Here is a 25,343-nt window from a genome sequence, read left to right on the forward strand (position 1 = left end):
TTGAGACATTTCTGTATAACATTTCCAATTAGAGCATTGACAAACTGACTTCAACACATCAGTGGTTGTATTAGTTGATTGGTTTTTTTGTTATTGAGCAGGTGAACTCTACAGCCAAGACCATTCTGATACATCTGTTGCAAGGACAGTTAATGATGGAAGTATTAACTTGGAACAAGTTTATTGAGGCCCTCTTTCCTGTCCTTCCTGTTTTACAGGTACTTTTAAGTGCTTTAATCTGAATTCGATGTATGCAATAATGTATATCACGGTAAATAACAGATAGAAGTAGCAGATGGAAAATAGATTAACAGTAGTATACATGCAGACTTGTAGCTCCTCTGTGATAATAGTTTTCTGATCAAATATACTCTCAAGAAATTGCAGTCAGGGTAAGCTATATTTTTAGTATATATAGATACTTGTTTTTTGGTGGTTTTGTTTCCAATGTTATAGAAATATCCTGTGAGCCTTAGTCTTCCTATTTCCAACGATGTGCAGATTTAATTTTCATTATTTTTACTCTCAGCTTGATCTAGAGGGAACTTTTGCCTTCTCAGTTGGATTTTCAGCCTAATTGCTCCATCTGAATTCTTTACTGTTTTTTTACTAGTACTTGAAATTTCCTTTCTGTCGTCTGCCCACAGTCTTCCAGATTAGATATTTTGCTGCATTTGCCTGGTGTCTGTTTTTTTGCCGTATTTCTCTCTTAGCTAATAAATTCAAGTATACATTTTGTCTTCATTTTCTCCAAAAATATCACTCTTGATAACTGTACCAACTTACTTGTTTCCCTGCTATGTGTTCATTAATTGCCTGCACCTCAGTATTGCCTAAGTTGAAAAAGCAGCTTATATAACTTAACTCTGTATGCAAACTGCACAAAAATCATGGCAAAAATGGGGAGAAATTGCAAATAAGATGGGCCATGAAATAGATGGCTCAGACAGAAAAATATGCAGAGGAGATACACTGAAAACTTGAAAGTGGTGGGAGAAGGGTTATTTCAGAGCTTTCTCAACCAGTAATTACAGCTTTTTTATGTTACCTGCATAGCTATCTTATATATGATTGACATTCAAGATTAAATAGGAGGGGATTTAATATAAGCTGTAGGTTAAACATGTGAGAAATTTTTGTGAGTAGAATTTCACTCTATTCTGTAGCCTGTAGTGGCTTTGTACAATAGATACCTAAGTAGAGCATACCAGAGGTTTATGTTTACTTCATGCATATAAAATACATTGTATTTTGCTCTACTTTTAAAATGTTTGCAGTATCATTACTTGACATAACTGATTCCCTTTTGTCTGTTTGTGTGAGAAAACGCTTTGACGAAGATCTGAAAATAGGTAGAATTTAATGTTTTAAAATAATTTTCTTGTAGGGACTAAATTTTATTTATTGAAATGGAAACGGGACTTACAAAGCAGCACCACATTAACAGATTGAAGGGTGAAGCTTTGGGTCAGAGTACCTCTAGGCCATGTAAAGAAATCTTTATTTTTATTTGTATACAGGATCATTTATTAATTTTTAAAATTACTTTCACAGAGGAATATGAATCTGCAGAATTTGAATGTTTTCTTTAAAATTGCTGCTTTTTTTTTTTATGTTGCTCCTTCCCCACCCTCCCTTAGCCCCTAAAAAGGGAATTATGTTGTCTAATTTGCTACGTTAAGTAAGCGGATTTTTATAATTTTGGAAATTTTTGTTTGTTGCTTGTTTGTCTTAGGGTTATGCTGACACTAAAGATACTTTAGGTAAATGCATTCTCTCTTTGAGTGAAACAACCTCTGACAAAGGAGAGGGTGTTCTCCCAAGAACTCCCAGACTGCAGGCTGCTCTGCGCCTTCTCTTCTCAAAAAAACAGCTGTAAGTAATGCTCTGTAGCATTTCAGCACATCTTCTAATGTTGATGACATTTCCAATTTCTCCTAAATGTTATGCTGTGTCTTGATTTGAAGGGCTGATTAATCAATACTGAGTGTGGTACTTCCAACCCATATTATAAACTAATTAATTTCTAACTATACAGCTGAAATTTTCCAGTATGAGGGCTACATATATTTATTTTAATTATTTTTTCATTTAGGGTTCGTTCTGCAGCAGCCAAACATTTAGCATTTCATCTTCTGAATGAAGAAGGTGCAAGTCTGAAGCGCCCACCTCTGGATGGTAATGTCCTTTCCAGCATTTCAAACTTATTTATTGTAGAAGGAGCTATGGAGCTAAAAATGAATGATAAAATGGACTCAATAATTAAGGTTAGTAAACTCTGTCTGAATTTTGCCCTTCTACCTGCCCAGTCTCTGAAGTTTCCACTTTCAGAAGGTTGCAATATTTCATACAAATTACCTTGCTTCATAAAAAGAAATCTATTGATGTATTCTTTGTGTGCACTGAAACAGTAGTTTTCATGCTATCATTTGCAACACTAAGAAAAAATTCTTCCTTTTTTTCTTCTCTTCTCTGCAGAAAAGACTTGGGTACAGAGAACACTGGCCTGCTCTGTTTATAACAATTTCATTCTGCATGGATAGAATCTGATTTTTTTCTCATCTAGTTTTTTCCCCAAAAAATCAATTTTTACTGAAACAGGCACAAATAATCTTTAATATGAAATATTTTAAAACTGATTGCAAACTTATGTCTGTGTTTACTTAATATTGCTTCTGTTGCAAAGTGTAAAACAAATCGTGAATGAATGACTCATGGAAAAACTTGTCTCTTCTTTTTTTCTTTTTCTCATCTCCCCTCCATTCTCCTTTCTTCCTTCCCCTCAATACTTTCAGATTAACAATACGATAAGCAAATGCAAAGATGCTTGACCCTATTGCTGTTAAAAAGTCAGTCCCCTATACAGACTGAAAAGCATGTTCTAGCTTTTCTGTATAGTTTCAAGCTTTCTGTAGTCCTACATAAATTAAGCGTTATTTGTTAGAAGTCTGCAACTATGGTGCACTGGAAACTATTTGGTTTTCATATTCCACAGGTGTTATTAGAGGTTTGTTGCCAAAAGATTATAACCTAATCCATTCTTATTACATGCACGTGGGATCTAACCAAATAAATTCTAATAAGGAATTAAGATATTTTTATTTTCTACTTCCTGTTAGGAAATTTGGCTGGTTACCTTGTTTCATGATAGCATACTGGATGCAAATCTATTATTATTTTACTTTTAGGCAGAAACTGTTGAAAAGCTGTATGATATCTTGACTTCTGATGCTGTTGACCTAGTTTTACGGAAGTCTGCAGCTGAGCAGCTGGTTGTCATTTTAGAAGGTAGAATTCTTCAGAAAATTTGAATTCGTGTGCTGGTCATTCGTGAGCTTGAAGTTTTGCTAGGTTATCTGTATGCTTGTGCTGAGGGTACTCTTTGTAATTTTTGTTTTATGAATTTTGATAAAAAGGATAAATGATTGAATTTCAATGCAAGTAAGCAATCTTACCTAGAGCATTTTCACTTGGTGCATAACTGTAGAGTTTCAAACCTTGATGTTTTTATTCTAGATACTCAAACTCTGATTCAATAATGTTTTCTTCAAGGAATTTAAATTCTAATGAGAGAATGTGAGTTCTTCACCATGGGAAGGTGAAGTCTTAGATATTAAAAATATTGTCAGAAAAATTATCACAAAAACGAAGAAGTGTATCTACTTTGTCTCATAAAATACATTTAGTTATGGCTGTAAAGGTTTTCAGATGTTTCAAAATTGAAACAAAGCATTGGATGAAATTGTGAAGGAAAAAATGGAGCTTTATCAGGACAGATTTAATATGAAGGATCACTTTTTAGTTATTAAAAAACATACAAGCCAACCCAACCAATTCAAATGAGATATCTTTTTGTTATTGTTGTTGAACATTCTTAAACCAGATATTGTAAAGGGTTAAGTCAATGGAAAATACTCTCATGGGGATTAAGTAAATATCATTTTCAATTCCACATTAAACTGTTAAAGTCTTTTAAAATGTTACAAGTGAAATCCTCGTTTGACTAAAATTGAGTTGCACTGGGATTACTGTAATTCTTCAACACAAAATTCTTATGGAAAGTTATGTAAGGTATTGAAGAATCTTGTGTTCAAGAGGCTATTATAGTCAGTTAAAGTACTTTGAGAGGGCTTGCCTTGCTAGAGATCTGTACTACTGTTGATTGATAAGCAATTTTAGAAACTTGTTCTAGACAGCAAAAAAAGATGTTTAATATTAAATTTTTGCAGAACCAGTAATTCTTACTATCTTTTGCTTTTCCTACAGATACCAAAATGCATGACATTGTGAAAAAGTTGGGTGTGAAAGAAAAGATATTGGCTTACCTTAATGAATGTGTACATGTGGATGGCAAGGTAAAAGTATGGTTAGAGGTTCTTCTGCAGCATTGCACAGCACGTTTTTTCTGCACTTCGAACACTAGTCTTTGTGCATTAATGCTGCATTGAATACAAGTGTTTAATAACAGTTATAATAGCAATATGTATTTAATTCTAGTTTTGATAATGCTAAGATTCTCTTAAAGAGTGAAGATTGGTTTGCCTACCTATGAGAAGAGTTAGCCAGAAAACTATGTGTATGGTGGGGTTTTGGAATGTACGAAAACTTCCCTGAAAGCTTTCTCAGTTGGGGCCAAAAAAGTATTTTAATGACCTTAAAAAAAAAAGTATTATGTTATGTATAATAGTCTCTAAACTTAAATTCTGAAGCAAATTATAATTAAAAATGAGATGTAATTGTATGGCATGTTCTTGTAAATGTGTCAGATTGAATTTCAGGTATAAATAATTTTCTGACCAATAGAAGATCACTTCGCCAGGGAGGGTCTCTTGTTGTAGTTGATGGAGCTTTCCATTTTTGTAATATGGATAATCTGATGCTTGATTGCTTCTGGAATTCATTCTTTGAAATCATTTCATGCAAGCATATTTAGACTAGATAGTGCTTAATGTAACCTCAGTGGATAAAGCTTTTTGGCTTTCTTGCATAGTACTGTTATCCCATTCCAGCAGTCCAAATCTTGAGTTAGTTTTAGAAACCATGAGAAGTTTTATGTAATGACATTTTTCCCAAAAGTGTACAAGAGAAAAAAACTGCTTGATACTTAGTGGAATTCCTTTTTTTTGTCAAACTAATGAAAATTACATTCTTCTTCAGGAGTGGCAATTTCCCCCCCAGATTATCAGAATCTAAGATTATTTTATCTCTGTAGCATTAAAGAATGTCTTCTCCAGTTTATGATAGCTTGTACAGAAGTACTTTAGTAAACTGTTCTAATACAGTTGAAGCAATTGAAATATTGGGTTCCTCAGGTGTTTTACTGTGGGGGTTTTTTTAGTATCAGTTTTTTAGTATCTTCTTTAGAGAGAGAAAGTAATCCAAATGTTGTTTTGGTTTGGGTAGTGAGTAGATATTGCTCAATAATACAGAATGACAAGCATGGGAAATATATTGCCCTAAACAGATTCTTCATGGTCAAGTAAGAGTCTAGGATGAACTTTAAAATAATATTTTTAGCCCTTTATAAAGTTTAATTTAATCCAGGAAGGGTTCAGGCAGCAGCTCTCTATGGCCTGTGACATTAGGACACTATCCTAAGGGAATCTAGTCCAGATTCTTGGTTCTCCCCTTGAATGATTTTTTTTTTTTTATTTCATCATAAAATTAATAGCAAAAAAAAAATCAACAAAAAAATCTTACATGTTCTTAGAAAGGTGGCTACTGAGAAAAGAAAATAGAAGTAGTAGAAGTAAAAAGCAGCATCAAAATAAGGCTTTATGTATAACTGTGCAAAAGATTCTTTCCATACTAAATAAGTAGGGCTTTTGTTCATGCAGTATTAAACTAAAATGTATTTGTTGATGCTGTTGGTAAAACAAATTTTAAAGGCAGAAACTCATAGGCAAAGTAATGATACAGTGAACGAAATACTCTCTTCTCATTCTTAGGAGCTGTGACTTCGGTTGTATTTTTGGCCATTCACTGATACTTTAACTTTTAGCAAACTTCTTTCCATTCTCATGTTCTGACAGCATGGGACCCAGAAAATTAATGTAATATAATAAAATATTTGCATTTTTTAGAAAATGAATAAACTTACACAGTTGTAAATACTTGGTGGTTTTTTAAATAATTCAGCTCACATATATCCTTGTTAAAATTATATAACTTGAAAGCAAGTGTTGTAATTCTGTTATGAAGCCAAAGACCAATAAAATTACCATCAATTAATAATAAAATGAATCAAAAAGTAAATAAATATTTTTTAATGAATATGCAGTTGTCATCTGGCTGAAATGTGCTTGTCTAAGGAAGTTCTAGGCTTCTCTTTTACAAGTGATGGAATATATTGCTTAATAGTGTGAGAGTTCATGTTAAGCACATCATAATAAATTATACTGATAGTTATCTTTATTTAATCTTTTTCTCTGTTCCTGCAGCTTATGGAATCCATAGTGTTACCATGTCTGACACTCCTACGCAAAATTGTGTCTGTTGACCCAGTTGTTCGCCTGTCCTTAGCACAGCAGCCTTCTTTACTGCTTTTGCTATTCAGAGGTAAAGACTGTATTTCCACTGTAATACCCAGTTAGATGTTTAACCAAATACCTTCTTAAGAACTTTGATTCTTCTTCTCAATCTGAAGAACTTCAGATTCTGCTACTTAAGAGATAAACCATCGTGTGCTCGTTTTACCCATGTTGTGGCATGTGTTGAAGAGATTGGCAGGAAACTGTGGAAAGCAGTTGCTTTTAACTAGTGTCTATGTATTATTAGGTGTCAATGTTTTTCTAATGCATTTATAATTATCTTTATTTTATTCAGTTTCCCTGATACTCCAAAGTGATCGTGCTGTTTTAACTGAAACTGCAATATTGCTTTGTCTTCTGTTGTTTGATGAAGTAGCAAGAACAGAAACATGGTATGAAAATCCACTTATTTAATAGCATATTTTCTAGATAAATTTGAAGGTTTTAATAGAAATAAATTTTTATATGTCTTCAGACAAGTTGTGCTCCAAACTTTTATAGATCCAAAATTGCATATTTGTAGTCCAAATTGTTTCAATACTTGGGTTACATGCTCTATAGGCCTACATGGCATATTTTTGCACTATGAATACCTCAGTGTTAAGTTTATTTTTCAAAAAACCTTGATTGGTCTGTAGTCCATCTTTTCCATGAATAGAAACTATGCAAATAAAATAGCTATTTGTAGACAGGTTTTTTAAACTTAATTAGAATTCTCCTATTTACTTTGGCTTTTAAGTGTAGCAGTTGTCTTTAAAGCATCAGACCTCAACTTATGATATTTTATTATTTGAAAGTTGTGTATGCATGAAAAAATATGCTTTTAGCATATTTCACATACATGAAATATACTGAAAATACTTATAATGTGTGGTTTTTCTCTAACAGAAAAAACGAAACAAGTATGTGGGGTTTTTAATGTACAGTATATCTGCAATAAGTATGCCATATTTAAGACCTATCTAAGTATCTTAAGATTTAAGAACTATCTTAATATTGCATAATCTTGAAGAAACACTGTTTATTAATACACATTATTCATCAATGGGTTATTAAAGATCTAGCTAAAGGGAGAAATACATCTATATCCAAATAATAAGGAAATAATGTGTGTGGCATTAGGAGAACATCAAATCTTAAAATAGGGCATAATGACTATGACTTAATCTCTTGCAGGGCTGATGGCATAGCCAGTAATTATACTGAGGTACCTGCCTTCAGTTTACCTGTTGCTGTTGTTAGAAGGTATGTGTGGGTAGTGACTAGTTGGTTGGTTGGTTGGTCCATTGGTTTTGATTGCTTTACAGTTTCCTGCTGATTTCCATTTGCTGTCCTTCCTGAGCTATGGAAGTGGCAGAATGAGGGGAAACATTGATTTAATATCAAATCAGCATTTTTAAATAGGGAGTTTTTTCTCCATGTCTTTTTTGTCTGTAAATGAGTTTCGGAAACTTTATTTGCAAACTTACAAGCTGGTTGTAATGGAACATTTAATTTAAAAATGAGCAAGCAAGAAAAACTCTCACCAACCACTTTCAAAAATTGTTACTGTTATTTGTGTATTTTTAGGTATCATCTGCCAGTCAGGATCACTGCTCATCATGTAGTTAGCCCTAATACTGTTGTGGTACCATTGTCTTCTGAGTGCTTGACCATGAAACCTGTGTCAGATATGCTTAAGACAGCCTGGAATCTGTCATGGTACCATGGGATTGAAAACCTACTGCAGCTGATAAATTATGAGAAGGAAGCAGAAACGTGAGCCATTTTATCTTTCATTTTAAGTCCCAATAGATCTCAATTAAAATAACATTCCATCAAGTTTAAATAGGTTTTCAACTTCAAACAGCAGTTCAAGCTGTTACTTGTTTGAGAATGCTGTCATTTAAATATAAAGGATCACATCCCAAGAGGATGAAGGTATGTTGTCACAGCTAATGTTTTACCTCAATTGTGTTTATACATAGAGTCTAGAGCTTGATCTAGCTTTTATTGATGGTCAGGCTAAATTCAACCAGCTTTAAAGGGGCTCTGTGGCTGTTTTTCTTTGTAGTCATTGTGGTTTCTTATGGAACTGACTCCTTTTTCCTACTATGTAGACCCCAACTATAAAGTTGCATGACTTTTTCTTTATTTTCTTGAAGGTTTAAATTTTAAGTAAATATTCTTCTTAATGGTAATGCTAAGACTTAGTATTTAGGTTCTGTTTTTCCAAAGAACTCAAAACACCTCATGATTTACATGTGATGGTGTTGTTTTTGGTTTTAATTTTTTGTTTGCTTTGGTTTTTTTGAAGGGTTAATGAAGAAAGAATTGGCTAACAAAAACAAAGTTTCAAGTCAATTTCTGTTTTGTCTTCTCAATTAAGCAGGAAAGGGAAGAAGTCAGCACTCTCTGAAACAGATTGTAGAGACACTGGCTGTTAATAATCTTTCTCTATGCCTTTTCAGATTTTTAGATTCTCTGAAACTTTCCTCAGAAGACATTCTTATATTGAAAATAACTCACACAAACTATGGACTGCAGGATTGTCTTAGTTTGATCATTCAGGCAGCATCCCACAGTGATGTTAGGACGGCTCTCACTAGGCTTAGCTTCTATGTCTTGAATGACAGACTTGCATTAAAATGCAGTTCTGGGCCTTTTGGAACCACTTTGAAGAGCTTTGATTGGCAGAAAGCAATGAACAGGTAAGCATATTGACTACAAGAATCCATTAAAGATTGTTATACTAAAATGGTAAAATTTCTACTTTTCGTATTTTAAATTAAGGGAATTGATTGTCAATGCATCTCTGATTCTGAGATATAGATACAGATATAGATATAGGCTGACAGGAACCGTAGGCAGTTCAACAAGGGGAGGTGCAGAGTCCTGCACCTGGGGAGAAACAAGCCCATGCCCCTGTATATCCTGGGATTCACCAAGCTGGGAAAGCAACTGCAGAAAAGGATCTGTGGGTCCTGGTGGACACCAAGGTGGAAATGAGCCAGCAGTTTGTCCTTGCAGTAAAGAAGGCAAGTGTTATCCTGGGCTTCTTTAGGAGGAGTGTTGGCAGCAGGCTGAGGCAGGTGATCCTTCCTCTATTCAGCACTGCTGAGGCCACATCTGGACCTCTGGGTCCAGTTTTGGACTTGCCAGTATAAGAGAGAATCATACGGAGAACACATACTGGAGAGAATCCAATGAAGCACCACAAAGATAATGAAAGACTAGAGTATCTTTCCTATGAGTAAAAGATGAGAGAGTTGGGACTATAAATGTGGAGGAAAGAAGGCTTAGAGTGAGGATCTTATCAGTGTGTACGAGCAGCAGAAGAGAAGGTGGGGCCAGGCTCTTTCCAGTGGTGTCCAGTGACAGAAGCAATGGCCGCAAACTGAAACACAGGAGGATCCCTGTGAATATCTGGAAACACTTTTTTACTGTGAAGGTCACAAAACACAGACACAGGTTGCTGAAAGAGGTTGTATCATCTCTATCCTTGGAGTTACTCAAAAGCTTCCTGATTGTGATCCTGAGCAACCAGCTGCAGGTGTCCGTCCAAAAGCAGGGCATCAGGACCAGGTGACCTCTGCAAGTCCCTTCCAGTCTCAAAGATTATGTGATTTTGTAATTGACATACACAAAACTATCAAATATTTAAAATTCTGTATTTAAAAGAAGGGCTATTTGAAATGCATAGGTAAACTTTACTATTATTATCAGATGCTAATATTTCATAAATAATTAATTTTTTATTCCCTGTCTGTGATCCTGCTCAGATTTGTCTACATTTTACTATACAGAATTCCATGTTTACCATATACAAGTCAACTTTAAAATATACATAACTATTTTTCATGCTAATAATAACAGTAACAATATTAACAGCATATTATAAGTATAATATGTTAATACAATGCCATATTTTTTATATGTGAATATGTGTATTATACATATTCTGTATAATTTAACACTTGCAGGTTACTTCAGTCCTATTAGCCTGAGATTTTAATCTCTCTTTTAAAATGCTACAAGTATGAAAGTATTTTTATTTGTATTTCAGGTTTCTACAAGTGCTTCCAGCTTCTGTGGAGGATGAAAAGCTTTTGGTAGATGTCTTAAGATTTTTAAACAAATTGCTTAGAGAGCAGAAATCAAATCTGGAGTCAGACCATCTAAAGTGGATCTTGAAATCATTTCTTAAAAATGTAAGAACAGGGTTGTTGTATATACTTACATGATTTGATTGACCATGTAACTATACTTGCACACACATGTGCATACATGTAGAGCAGCATGAGAGTGTGCTTAGCTACATAGCTGCAAATGCATTAGCTGTGTAACATGCCAGATCATCCATTGTCTTACACAGGGTGTCCTATGTTAAATACAGTTTGCATGCACTTGCATTTTGCCATTTGCAAATACAATCTATGCATTTAGGGAAAAATGCTAGTAGACTTCATTTCAATTACTTATAGACTACAGGTATTTCAATTATATCGCTATCTGGGAATCCTATTAATTTTTTTAAGTATGGCCCATTCAATACATTAATATAAAACCTTAAAGTCATGTGATATGAAGTCTTTCAAGCAGCTGCAATGTACAAAATGGAACCCGAACTAATTTTGTTACTATGTGTTTTCTGGTTTTTTGTGATCTGTTTTTTATTTCAGGTTATTGCTGTATTACTTCGAGTTTTCTTTCATGCTTCAAAATACAGTCTACTTAATTCCAGGATATTTTAAAGGCCTTCCCAGTAGATTCTTTTATGGCATTTAGTAGATTCGAGATTCAAGTTATTGGTAATTATAGGGTTTTTTCACTGTGCCTTTTGCAGTTACTTCTTAGTAAAGTAATCATGGAATTTCTGATGTATATGTGTGTGATTTGCAAGTTTGCAACAGAAAAATGGCTTTAATGAGGGTATTAAAATAGGATTTAAACAATGCATTATGTGACTGTATTTTTATTCTTTTCTTTTAGCGGCAAAAATCCCTTTTGGGCCTCCTGGTGCGAACAGAATCCCAAGTGCAAGATGAAATGGATGAAACACAGGCTGCTGTCAGGCAGCGACTGGATAAAGAACTCGTTCGTCTTTTTAACATGTTGCTTGTTTGTTCCGTGTCAGTGACTGACAGGTACAGTGCAAATAGACCTGCCTGGGTGATTCTGACTGGGGATCATAACTCCTATTGCTGCTGAATTTTGGTCAGAGTTTGAATATCATTACATCATGACTCAATTGTTCTGAACCGTAAAAACTGAATATACACTCTTGAAATGGAAATCAACATTAGATATTCCTTTTCACAGTAAAATTAGGAAATTAACCAGGAAACTTAAAAGAGAATGTGCTAGTGGTCACTTAGCAAATGCATAATTAAATTGATTGCACTGAGAAGATGGGCTGTTTCTTTTTCACTGCTGCAAATTTGCATGAACAAATGGTAACTTCATTGATTTTGTAGCATGTGTTTATAGCAAAGTAAAACATAGAAATATTTGAAATATCCATAAATACTTATTTTCATTGAACTCCTTTTTTGGCCTGTTTGGGACAGCTACTTTTAGCATGAAGTTCCAACCTTTTTCTGTCAATTGAGCAAACACAGAAATTAATTTATATTATTTTTTCTTCAAGTTTCTCATAAAACCTTTCCCACACCAAATCTCTCTATCCAAATGTATTCTAAGAGCTAGTAAAATTGCAGATTAAGATAATACTTGATTATTTAGTATCACAATATAACTGTTTGTGAAAATATTTTCAAAATGTTACCTTTTTCATTATTCCCACCTGGTTATTTTCTAAAAATTTTGACAGTGGGAAAAGGGGCATATTATAGAAATCACTGCTAGTTATGTATCTCACACTCCTGTATATTTATCTACTTAATTCTAGATTTATTGTATTTTGCAGGAAATATTTTTAAACTTGTCTCTTGAACCAGAACAAACATAGGTGTAACAGGCCACGCATTTAAGAGTTGTATTTGATAATCCTTGTGGGTACCTTCCAAATTAGAATATTCTTGATCCTGCGTGATTCTGGAACTACTGAGCTTTACATCTCTTGTCATTGTGTCATCTGTTGTCCTCAGTCTCTTGCCCTTTATTTAACATGCTCCTTAATAATGAGTTATATCTCCTTTGCCTTTTTTTAGTTAAGCAACTTTGTTGTAATCAGATGCAATATTATGTTTTCAGAACCTGTGCAAAGCTAGACATGTGAAATTTAATTTCATGTTACTCTTTGTATAACACAATATTAAGTAATTGAGATGCTGAGCCTCACAGACTAATGGTAAGACTGAGGCATTGGCCTTTGGCAAAATGGTTCTTTTCATTTCAACATCTTTATATTGATGGCTCATCTTTTTTGTTTTTTTACAATTAAACCAGAGAAGGCTTGGAACTTGCTGGTTCTTTCAGAACAGAGCTGGCTCTGAAGCTGCTTCAATGCTTAAGGCTAACAGATGCACCACATTTTTATGGACTTCCTTCACTGGAGAGAACATTACAAGGAATGGTTCATGTTACTGCACTTCCAGGCTGGAGTACCTATTCTGCTGCAGTTGAACCTGTCACAATTTGTAAGAAATATTTAACCGGTCTTCTTGAGGTAAGTAGCTTATGTTCTTGCTTAGCTTTTGGTTCGAATGCTTGTAAAGAACTGTGTAAATAATGACACTATGCTTTTTACAATGTGCTTTTAGTGAATGTCATCACTAGCAGTAGGTGTGGGAAAGATACTTTTTCCTGCTAAGTGAATAGGAATGATACGGAGACTAGATTGAGTGATGTGTATCTGTAGTTGTGAAGACTGGTTGTATTGCATGTGCTTTCATCACTGGCTTAAGAAGTAATACAAACTGACTGTAGTTTTAAGCAAGATAAAAAATACATGTGGTGTTTTTAATGACTGAAACTCTAAGAAGAAAAATGCAGGATAACTTCCCACAGGCAAAATCCACATATGAAAGGTGGTCTGGGAGAAAAGCAGCTTGTTAGGTAGGTTGTGAACTGAGAAAGCAGAAAAGAGGTAATTCAAGATGCTGCAGTTGTTGGAAAGACAAAATTTCATTCTTGTTTTCAGTGTTCTTATTTGTTTGCTAAGTCCGTGAACATGGTAGACAACTAGCTTTTGCTCCTAAAATTATATCTTTTGAAAACTCCAATTTTCTTAAAACTTGAAAGGAAAAGCATAGTTCTGACTTTCTGTTTGTTTAACACATATTCAGTAATGTACAGTTAGAAGTTTTTAGTTTCAAATACCAATACATATAATGAAAAAAATATAGTGTTTTAGGGGTCTTAATTTGCCAAGATTTCTTGAGTAGAAAGAAATAAATTTTTTAGACCCATTTGATTAGGTGAGCTCTGTGACTTGAAGTCTAGACTAAAAATGGCACCAAGGTTATAGATATTGTCATACAAAAGAAAGATAATTACTAGAAAAAATAAATATTATGGCATGAAATCAACTTGTGATGCATAAGCTCTTGTTCAGAAGAATTAGGCAGTTTTACTTGGCCCAAATTTGAAAGTAAAGGTAGGTTTCTTTTGCAGAGGAATGGAGAAAGTGGGCTTAAAAAAAATTTCTGTAGACCGGGACACTGAAAGAAAGAACAACAGCAAAATCCAGAGGTTTAAATCACCATGTTTTGTGGAGAAAAGTAAATCTAGAAGTGTATCTTCTAAGATTATTATTTTTTAAAAAGTATTTTGGGGTGTGTTTTGTTGAAAGCAGCACGCCTTTTATTTTAGTATGCATGGTTAGATATTTGGTCAGACGGTTTATTTTATGTTATGATCCAGTGACCTTTATTTCTGTTTATTAGTATTTGATATAGAAAGCTGATAAATTCGTTCAAATCACAATAAAATATCTAAATGACCCTTTCCCTTGAACACAGAATTTTGAAAAGAAATTTTATTTTTCATTCCAGACATAGCAAAAGAAACCCTGGGTACAATAAATGAACTTTCACGTCCATGAAAAGAAACTTTCAGGCTTCTATTCAACTTAGAGATTACTATTAAGCTTGACTGTATTCTTCATTTGAATAAAAAAATAAAAACCACAGATGTTCAGAAGTTTAAATGTATAGGAAAGCATTACATGACCAAATGACTCAGAAGTAAAGGAATTCTTACAATTCAGCTAGAAGTCTATCATCTTTTCATGAGTTTAAATTATGATTTAGTGTATAAGACAGTTTGTACTCTGTTTGTGTACTGTTTACAGTAAAGCTGTTAAGAACTTGTACCCCCACTCTTAGGTCATCTCATCGTTTTATGTTGAATGGGGGGGAAATGCCATGTCCTTCATGGGAAAAGGTGTTACAAAAAGCACAGTCCTTTGCTTGCTTCACTTATCTCACGAAATGATGGCTCAAGCCAAAGATACGGTGAGTGCATTACATTTGTCCTTATCTTGTCATTGGTGAGGGCTACATACAAAGAGATTTTAACTTCTGATGTTCAATGACAGTTTTCTGTCATGGTTTAGGAGTGGTACTCTCCAATTGAGGAGTGCTGCTAAAACCACACCACTTCTTACTCCTCTTTCCCCTCCAATTGGAAGCACAAAAGGCAAAAAAAGTCCCCCTTTGATCTCATTTGGTCTATAATCTTAGATAATGTACAGGATAGAGTATGGTATACAAAAAAGCTGAAGAATCAGTTCTAGCCATATTGAAATTGTTTCGTAAATAATTCTGTGGATTTTGAAAGGCCTTCTTTCAGAATAAGTATCATTTTCTTTTTTATAAAAAAAGAAGAATCAGGATTTTATATAGGATGAATAAATTTAAGAATTTTTAACATCATTATTTCTTCAGCCTCACAAACAACAGGCTTTCTAACATATGTTTAAACATTCATGTGTGTAGGGTTTTCACAGTTGTGTGTATATATATACATATGAAAGAATATGTACATACACGGAAAAAGGCTTTTCAGTTAAGAGGAGCTATCACTATGTACTAGCAAAATTCATATTATGCTTTGTATTCATGTACATCTTTGAGAGCTAGATTTCTGAAAGTTTATTAAAAATAGCCTTTATCCTGAAGCAGTTGAAGCAAATTCAACAATTAAGTATTGTCATTTTAGAGAATTAAAATCCAGTCTTACTTATATCTGTGACAGCCATAAATGGAAACCTTTCATTGTGATCACGCACGGGTATAACTAGAAATTGCAGTGTACCTGCTTCTCCAGATTCCAGGTGTCTCTTTCTTCAGTTCTCTACTCCTTTTTCAAGATATTAAGTACTGGAAAAGTTTATTAAAATTGGGAGGGGACAGAGTTTTAAGTACACTGCAGGGAGACAGCAGCCTCCAAAGACTTAGATCATAAATGCATGGATGAAGGAGTGGACTTGAATTATTATTTTAGTATCATTATTATAGAGTAATATGTACAGTAGCATAATGATAAGTTTCATTTTCTTGTGTTTCTAAGTCATAATCTGTGTGTACAACAGTGTTACTGTTTAGACTGTACTAATAATTTTTAGTCTCAAAGTAATTGTAAAACCTGGCTGTAGTTTACAATTGTGTAAGTTAGTGTCAATTCCTTACAGAAAGAGAAATACAAAATTATCCTTCCTTCGTGCCATCAGTGTTAAACAAAAGTGGTTTAGTTGTAGTTGGTAGTTCACACTGTTAGTATGCTGGCATGGATTGAAAAATTTATAAAATAATTTCTTAATTTGTTTTCTGTTTTCTAATCAGGACTGGATATCTCTTTGGTCTTTGCCTTATGATAATAGTGAAGAACAAGTTCTGTCTCATCTAGGTCTGGCATGGCTGGTTCCTTTATGGGTAGATAGAGATCCTGAGGTTAGTTACTGTGACAGTAACTTCATATTGTATTGTGACCCTCAAGCATTTGAATATTTTTGATTCATTAATATATTTAACAGTAGAACTGCTGTTTCGAATTATTTAAAATGTTACTGACTATATCCTAAATAGCAGTAATAATACAGTAGGGAGAGTGTTTCCATGTAAACATCATCTCAGAAATCCTCCCTTACATCTTCTGTCTTCTATGCTTTCATTAGTCACTCACTATCATGACTCATAGGCAGTTTTCCTTGTCATTGCTGTAACTTAGCTGCAAAGCAGAAACACTTACATGAACTAAAAATTCAGAGCAAATGTATTTAATACCAATCTGTTAAATTATGTGAGTTTGCTAAATTGACTTATTTTCAAGTGGTAAAATATGAAGAATATAAAAGACTATCTTGCTTATTTTTGAATACTTAAAAATAATTTTATTTTCTCACTTAGTTGTCATTCTGAGTAGAGAGCAAGAGAAATACAGGAAAAGAGGTTGTTACTTCTTAAATTATTCCCTTAAGCTCCAGGTTCAGCTGATACAATTTAATAATTAAAAAAAAAATGTATTGCTAGTTACCGTAAGAAATACCACTTTCTGTTGTGCTTATATGTACTAGGTCAGGTTTACAGCACTTGGAATAGGATCAGCTCTTACATCTCTTGAAAAAGGATGTATTGCTTTAGCAGAAAGCTGCCAGAATATTTCAGGAGGCCTGTGGGGAACGGTGATCAACATCCTTCTGGATCAAGCTGAATGTAGCATGGTACGCAGGGAGGTATGTTTCTTGTGTCCTTCTGCTGTTCTAGATTGTCAAGTTCTTTTTCATGATGGAGAAAAAAAAAAAATTTTTTATTCTATACATCTATTATCTGCTGCACAACACCTGCTGCTTTGTAAGTTAAACACTACCTGATTAATATAATTGTTTAGCTGCTTATTTAGGAATTGTGCAAGAAGGAACAAATACAGATTACTTGTTTAAAAACAGAAATTATATGAGCAATATACAAGTGAACACATAAAACCTCCTAAGGCTTACTCAGTTAGGTAAGTAGGTTGCTAAAGCATAACTGGCCTGATTTTAATGGCTCTTTGTAACATTTATGAATGCTTTGGTACAAACTTACCACCTGATCTGCAGTATCTGTTCATTGCTGATATGAAGTACTTTGTCTAGGCACTGAGGTTTATTGGTGAGAACTGAAAGTCTGTACTATGGTAGAACAACACATAGACTTATATACTGATGTATTTAAACTCTGTACACTTTATTTGAAATTTTCTATCAGTTCTAGTTGTAAGGTTTTCCTTCTGTTCCAATCAATAGGAAATAAAAACTCTGACACTCAGTGACTTGTTTTTTTCCCAGCTCCATTGCTTAACTAATTACATTTTCCAAAGTAATATTTAAATTTATATCTCTAAATGCTTTTGAGAATGTGTGCTTCATTATTTTAACTCCAAATTATTGTCTCTTAATTATAGTCTCTTAAGAGTCAAATTATTGACAAAGGATGGACAAAATATAAAAAAAGGAGTTTCAATCCATGCACAGACATGTGAAGTGTGTGTAATATAAATCAGAAAAACAAACATGCCTTGAATTTATAAAGGAAAGCATTTGAAACATGTCTTTATGTCCTACTGTGTTCCCCTCATTGTCCCAATTATTTTATAATAAAGAACCCTGAAACATGAAGTCATAAACAGTTATCTAGGTTTTTCTATTCAGTAATTTTTCCCCTAGTACTTCTTGTACTTGTAATGGATATTCTGTAGGATTGACTGTACTGGAACAGTGATGAAGGAATTTTATGAACAAATAAATTTGTTGCCTTGTGATTTCTATTCCATCTTTTCCTTGTCCTTTTTTCTTAACAGCCTGCTCTTGTGCCATGCTCTAATGACATCTCTTGTAAGTGAAGTTTGAGGGCTTTCAAGTTACATCCTTCTAAATTAATTTTTCCCAACATGAACACAAGAATTCTGTGTATTTCTGCATATGTCTAAAGCAGTGAAGTAATATGTAGACTGCACTATTCAGTGTGATGTGGTTTTTTGAACTGATGGCTGGATGGCAATACTGATGCTTTAATTTCTTTCAGGCTGCTTTTATTCTGCAAAATCTACTTGTGATTCCAATTCCTACAGAAGACTTGAAAGATTGTATTTGGCAAGTGAGTGACTATTCCATTTGATGACAAAAGTCATAATGTCACAGAGAGATGTCATTTGGTATGAAAACTTGTGTCAGCATACGTATAAAATATAAACTTAAAAAATTACATGTCTAAGGTTACGTTTTGGAAAGAGAAATAAATTAATAAAAAACAAACTTCTCTCAAACTTCCAGCAAGCTCAATAAAAGAACCAAATTTAGTTTGTATATATGCTGCATTTCATGAACGTAGTATCGGTGGGTTCCTAGGAAACTTGCTTACTTATATAGTATATCATGAATGTTTTAGGATAGAAATTGGTAATTTATTTTGCCCACACTTGGAATGTGGGTAAAATGTGATTTGAGGAGTATGAAGAAGAGGAAGTTCTGAGAATGTGATGTTTATAAAATGTTTTGAAAGGAAGAAGAAGCAGTTTGTCACTTAGGTCAATTTAAATGCTTGTTAAAGACAACCACTTGCTCAAAGCAGGGTGAACTAGACCGGGTTGCTCAGGGCTGTTTCCAGTTGGATTTTGAGTTTCTGCAAGAATGGAGACTCCACAATCTGTCTGGGCAACTTGTTCTAATGTTTGACTACTCTCAGACAGAAAGCTTTTTCTTAGGTTTAAATAGAATTTCCTGTGTTTTAGTTTTTGCTCAACGCCTTTTCTTCTGTCACTGGATACCAGTGAGAAGAGTCTGTCTCCCTTTACCTTCTCTCATCAGGTATTTATCAAACTGATAAAATCCCCTGGAGACTTTTCCAGTTCTGCCCTTGAGTCAGTCATCTCATTTTACTCTCAGCAAGTCTAGTTCATTGCACATAAAGATGTTTGGATCTTAGCTTGCAATTCAAAAAATTTTTGTGATGTTGCTACCTGTTTTTAATGTCTATCTCACTCCTTCCAGTGTGTGAGAGCCTATATGGGAACAGTGTATGTTAGTTCTTAAAGAAATTTGCAGATGCAACAATATCATTTTTAATTTGTTCCTTTCTGCGAAAGATCAAGTTAGTGCTGAAAGACATTCCAGCTGTTTTACTAGGATAAGTTATCTGATTCAGCTGCACCCAAAATCAATTATGCTATTTCTTGCAGAGTTGAATTTTACAGAATGTGATCACATATACAGAAAAGATAAGACAAAGGAATATGTGGAAACAATTTTACAAATCTGGCCCTTGTTTCAGTCTTACTGCTTCTAATTTATCAATATAAATAGTAATTGTTTAAATTCATAATAGCAGGGGATTTACAAAAGGGCAGCCATTGTAAGTTGTCAATATAGACTCTATTAAAAGTTGCTTTTTAGTCTTTTTTTAAAAATTTCAATGACTGTGGTGAAGTGACAAAAATTGCATCCAGTTGCAGAATTCTGGATGAATTCCAGTGCAATTAAAAGAAGCTTTGAGTCAATGTGATTCTTATTAAGAACTGCAATTTAATGAAAATTGCTCGTCACTTAATAAGTGTTCATGCTGAAAGATATTATCAAACAACACTTTATGGTAACTGGTAAATTAAAACTGTTCAAAATACAAACAACAATTGAAACTGTAAGGTACCACCAGGATCAAGTTTTATATTTCAGAGTTACTTTTTTCCCGTGCACTGAGTAAGATGATTTGTCTGTTTCCTTTAATGCCAGGAAGAAAAGGAGGGCTATCAAGTGGATCTCACTGAATAGTAGGAATACTGGACCATAGCCAAAGTAGAACATTATCATTTTATCCTCTAGGCAAATAGGACTGGAAAAGGAAATAGAAACAGAGTTTGTAGGCCAGTATCTTCATGAGAATGTCTCTAGTGTTACTGTTGTCTAGGTGATCTGCTTTATAAAATTTCATTTTGCTATGTCACTTAAAAAATTTCCTATGCCACTCTTAAGTCATCAGTAAAGTCAACCTGTGTAAAGTATTCTGAGAGTGCAGCAGACTGTGTTTTATAAAGATTGCTGAAGTCAGAGCACTCTGTGAATGTAATTGATGAGTAACTCTTTCAAGGCTCCCCTTGTACAATAAAGTATCTGGCATGACTTTTGAAACTGGCAAAGACAAAACTGGGTAGTAAAATTTGCACTAAATTTATCAGTATTTCCTGAGTTCTCACTTGCCATAGTCTAAGTCTATTGCTGACCGTGTATGAGGAGAGATTTATAATTCATCATAAATAGTTCACTTGAAATCCTACATTCTGTGTCAAACTGTTCGTCATATCTGATTCTTCACTAGTTGGTGTAAAAGGCAAATAGTGAAAATAGTTTCTGGATTGCAGAAACCCAAAAAGAATGAGAGTAACCATCTAAAATTTTGGTGATAACTTATCTTGTAATACGAAATAGTTTTACTGCTTCTACTAGATCTGGTTTTGGGTTTTGTTTTGTTTTGTTGGGAGATAAACTTGTAGTCAGTGTAAATGGAGGGGTTGGGGGAGAGTCTCTTGGGGATAAGTAGTGTTTTCAAATTACTTATTTTCAGTTGGTCCAACTCTGCTCTCTCCTGACTGCCAAAAAAGTTTCTAATTGGCTTGGAGAATTTTTCTTTCCATAATTTTAACTAGTTTATTTTTTAACTACTGCAAGATGCCCTCTAAAACTGCCTTTCTGAATGTAGTTGGTTTGAATTTTTCTGAGTTCTGCCTTCTTTGCACTTCTAATTTTATGGTCAGTCTAAACCAGATTATGTGTAGCTTAATAAAACTTTCTGGTTTTTTGTCTTAACATGGAAAACAGTGTAGAAACATTTAACAAAGGCAGTCAACTGAAAATGTTTATTTGAAATATGACTAGAATCCGTTATCTTAAGGTCTAAACCCATTGCTCTAGGAAGTTTTCCCTGATTTAGTGTTTTCCCAGTTTTTCCCTGTCAGTATTTATAAAGAAATAACTGAAAACCATATTTCAAAGGGAATTTTTTTTGTTTGTCTTGTTTTCTAAATAAATCTTTTCTCATAGAAGATTGACATAACTAGGTGTAGTATAATGACAGTATACTTTAGAGCAGGATGACTTTTTCAGGATATTTACTCTTATCTAAGTGTGCTGTTTTTCTAAGGAAAACTTTTTCATTACTTGATATCTGTAAGTAGAATTAAATGAGACATTAAAATTGTAAAGTGTGCTGATACATTTATTGTCTTGAAGCCACTCATTTATAGCTTTTCATGAGTTTCTACTTAACTGTTAGCACACTTCTCAGGAGATAAATAGCTGATTTTGCTGAGCCAAGACAGCTTTTATAAAAGATTATGATTTAGCTCAATGTTAAAATTTGCATTTCATTTTTGGAATTTATTAGTTACAGCCTGTAAACCAGTGTACACACACATACACAGCATTAGCCTTAATTATTCTATGTAAAACATTTCTTTAAAGTAATGATGTTTGTGGATTTCATGTCTTCAGGGTCCTTGTGTACATGATGAAGAATCTGGCCTCTCTCACACAGGAATACCTGCACTTAAGGCCCTTTTGTATCACTGCCAGTTCTATGAACAGGTGAATCAGATGGTGAAACACTGTTACCTGGGATGTTACATGTTTGATTTGAATTCTTACAAGGAAGACAACCTCAACATAGAAAAAGGTGGTGTAACTGGTAAGTGATGTTGATGTAATCTTGTAGTATTTTAAACCTACTTAAATAACTTCTAATTTTGAGTCACTTACCTCCAATAATTCTTAATAAAAAGGAAACTAAAAATATATAAACCCTGCACTTAAATATGTTGTGGAGTCGAAATATTGCTGTGAGGATTTAAGTAAATAAGTTACTAGTTTAACTAGTTTGCATCTCCAAAAAGTTGAAAATGGAAAAGACCTAATTGGTTCTGCAGTGCATTTTCTTGCAAAATATTGGCGGTAAAATACTTTTACTTATTTCCACTTTGTGACATCCAGTCAACTTTCATACAAGGAAAATTTGGGGAAAAGAAATATGTTGACTGCTTTTAAGACTCCTGTTTCTTGATGTGTTCAACTTCAAGGTCACATGAGTAGGAGTGGACTCTTAATAATCTGAATTAAGCTGCATTCTAAGACATTCAGATATAATTTAATTCATAGACTGATGTAATGTAATACTCAGATTGGATTTATTTGTTTATTTTTAACCTGTATACCCTTGGGATATCTCAGATCTAACATTTATATTGACTAATCATTCACTGAACAATATTTCTAAGGCTCACTATATGATGCATTGTGGGAACACACGTTCCTGTCCAAATTATATGATGGTTATAAGTTTAGAGAGCTAGGGGATTTTTCAGAGCTCAGTTAGTAAAAGCTTTCAAGGGACAGAAAATTAATGAGTTCTTTTTCTTTTCGTTCCTATTTGTGGGCCTAAGTTTCCATATTTTCATCTTTTAAGACTGTAGATTTAAATAGTTCTTTTTAAGTCGTCATGGGTGGACTAAACTTCAGACAAAGCTGTTTAGAGAAGCCCTCCCACTGAATCATGAGGTGGAGGAAGGACCCCCTTGCTCTCTAAGCTCCTCAGAGTGGAGCCTGGGTGCAGCTGGATCCAATCCTAGACCCACACTTTGTCAGTGGTTTAAATCTAAGGAATTATAGAGGTATGGTTGAACCTTTGACTTTATCCTGTAGGATTAAGGATGCCAAACCAGATATATTTATATAAGAATGAATGACTTACTGTGCTAAATGATGAGACAAAAAGATCTTAATCAGCATTATTTGCTACACAGTATAGAAGCTAAAACTACTAGTATAGTACAGTATAGTGTGCTCTATTAAAGCAGCTGTATTACAGCTAGCAAAAAAGAAGCAATTATTAAGTAGAGATTGATGTTACTCACCCATACCAATGACCCTGGGCACATCTCTTTTGCTCAGTCTGGAGGAGTGACCTTGAGGGGCATCCCCACCCAAGGGAGGAATCTCCACATGCACTTCAAGGGGTATTTTAGAAGAACCTGCTTTTTGAAAGTGGGACTGGACTTTGAGAGTTTAAAGTGATTGACTGTCAGTCATATGTCTCAGGCCAGCTGTGCCTTAGGATTTTTAGATAAATGTGGCAGATATGATAAAGTATCCTTCAACTCACTATCAGGATGTTTACCTTTTGGGCTTGACGAGTCAGGCAGGTTTTAACATAATTCAATACCAAAAGCAGCATGACACCCCTTCTCAGTTCACCACTTATAGTTTTGTAAAGTAAAGTATTGTTTGAGTTGTTTTCTGCATTGCAGGCAGAGCATCCTGCTAAAGTCTGCATTTGTTAAACCTGTTCCAGAGGCATGAACAGAAGAGGAATTTCCCCAGCTAAGTTACAACTTTATGACAGACCCAAGGAAAAGAAGCATTCTTGGTTAACTCACTGAGAGAAATACCTCAGCAGTATACAAAATCCAAGATATTTTACTGCTCCCATGGTCCTCTTATTTGTGCCTTTTGGTAGTTCTGTTAGCGATGCAATGTCTTATCTAAGAGTAACTCAAAATGTAGAATGATACAACTTTTGAGTGAGCAGTTGGGATAAGTTTTATCATGTCATTGCAAAGCAAAGCCAGAAAATACAGTATTTCAGGAATAAGAAACAAATTTTTTCTTTCTTTAGAAAGCGGAGAACAGGACCTAAACCCTGTTGGGTTTTTCCCTATGTAGTTTTCTCACATTTTTCAGGAATATAAAAAACTCATCTGCAAAGTTATGCTAAAAATAAAATAGTTCAGTTGAGTAATTAGTGAAGACACATATAGGACATCTACTTTTGTGGGCTTTGCACTTGCAGTCTGTGTAGTCTAGCTTTATTCTTTATTTTCTCTTCTAAATATATGAAAGTTTCTAAACTATTATTGACAGATTTGTGCTATAAAATTTTTGGCACTTTTTATTCTAAAACAGATTTACAAAGTAATTCTGCCTGTATTTTATTTATGAATATGGGTTCTCTTGAAACTACTTCTCTTAAAAAGTGAATTTGTTTGAAGACAAGGACATCTGTTCATTATGTGTGTTCTTTGAGACCCCAGTATCTTCAATACTTTTGTACTCTTGCATTTTAACTAAAACTAAATCTGAACTATTTGAAATGACTAAAGGTTATGCAACTGCAGTTTGAGCGAAGTGTAGCTTTTTCTAGACTATGTTGCACTGAAAAACTTCTATTTCTGTTTATTCAGGGAATTTGATGGATAAGATTTCATAGGTGCACTGTGTGAAAACTTGTATTCTGAGATCTTCAGAAGGATAGCTGTGGTTGGCTACTTTTTCACTGAAACAATCCTTTAAAAAGCTTGTTATACTCTCTGCTGATCTTACAGTAATTTTGATTCTTATTTTTGTTTCCCTACAGATTTTGATGATTCTCTTAATCTTTGGAAGGCTCCACCGAGTCAGAGCAAATCTTCACATTCTCACTCAACATCTGAAACTATGGTAACTTGCAGAGTAATCTATTAATTTTAAATATAAAGTTGTTTGTAAACTGCTTTCAAGAAAATTAGCATTCTTAAAATTGTTTAAAAAACTCCAGCAAAACACAAAACCTGAAATTAGTCAGAAATTAGCTGTGAAACTAAGTTGAAATTCACTCCAATGTAGCTTTAATATGCTGAAAAACCCTTTCATGATTATTGACCTGAGCAAAAATAAATGAGATAGCTTGCCTTGACTAGCTCAGTGCATAAGGCAGTACTGAATTCTATAGCTTCCCACAGCAAGACATTTTCTCTAGAGATTACTCTTTAATTGGGTTTATAGACAAAATGCGGTCGTCTCCATTTCTGGTTGTCACTCCTGTTGCTTTTATCCAAATTGTCCTTTCAGAGTGAACCTGTATTTACACA

The 25,343-nt window shown here is 34.0% G+C and overlaps 1 protein-coding gene across 3 annotated transcripts in view; it reads left to right on the plus strand.

The window, feature by feature from the left end:
• The window catches only part of RTTN (rotatin), an 80,322-nt gene that overhangs the window by 23,383 nt on the left and 31,596 nt on the right, over positions 1-25,343 (plus strand). For all 3 annotated transcript variants that reach the window (XR_007200456.1, XM_048289554.1, XM_048289555.1), the window contains exons 16-34: positions 102-218; positions 1,736-1,875; positions 2,096-2,267; positions 3,189-3,288; positions 4,267-4,355; positions 6,441-6,558; positions 6,826-6,922; positions 7,707-7,775; positions 8,100-8,288; positions 8,981-9,220; positions 10,576-10,720; positions 11,502-11,656; positions 12,921-13,140; positions 14,801-14,929; positions 16,259-16,366; positions 16,990-17,148; positions 18,479-18,550; positions 21,937-22,129; positions 24,851-24,933. Coding sequence is in view for 2 of the 3 variants with exons in the window: in XM_048289554.1 (XP_048145511.1) it covers positions 102-218; positions 1,736-1,875; positions 2,096-2,267; positions 3,189-3,288; positions 4,267-4,355; positions 6,441-6,558; positions 6,826-6,922; positions 7,707-7,775; positions 8,100-8,288; positions 8,981-9,220; positions 10,576-10,720; positions 11,502-11,656; positions 12,921-13,140; positions 14,801-14,929; positions 16,259-16,366; positions 16,990-17,148; positions 18,479-18,550; positions 21,937-22,129; positions 24,851-24,933 (2,595 nt within the window). In the remaining variant the exon portion in view is untranslated. The remainder of the gene's footprint in view (positions 1-101; positions 219-1,735; positions 1,876-2,095; positions 2,268-3,188; positions 3,289-4,266; positions 4,356-6,440; positions 6,559-6,825; positions 6,923-7,706; positions 7,776-8,099; positions 8,289-8,980; positions 9,221-10,575; positions 10,721-11,501; positions 11,657-12,920; positions 13,141-14,800; positions 14,930-16,258; positions 16,367-16,989; positions 17,149-18,478; positions 18,551-21,936; positions 22,130-24,850; positions 24,934-25,343) is intronic.

The sequence above is a fragment of the Corvus hawaiiensis genome, chromosome 30, assembly GCF_020740725.1.
Source record: "Corvus hawaiiensis isolate bCorHaw1 chromosome 30, bCorHaw1.pri.cur, whole genome shotgun sequence".
Classification (NCBI taxonomy): Eukaryota; Metazoa; Chordata; class Aves; order Passeriformes; family Corvidae; genus Corvus; species Corvus hawaiiensis.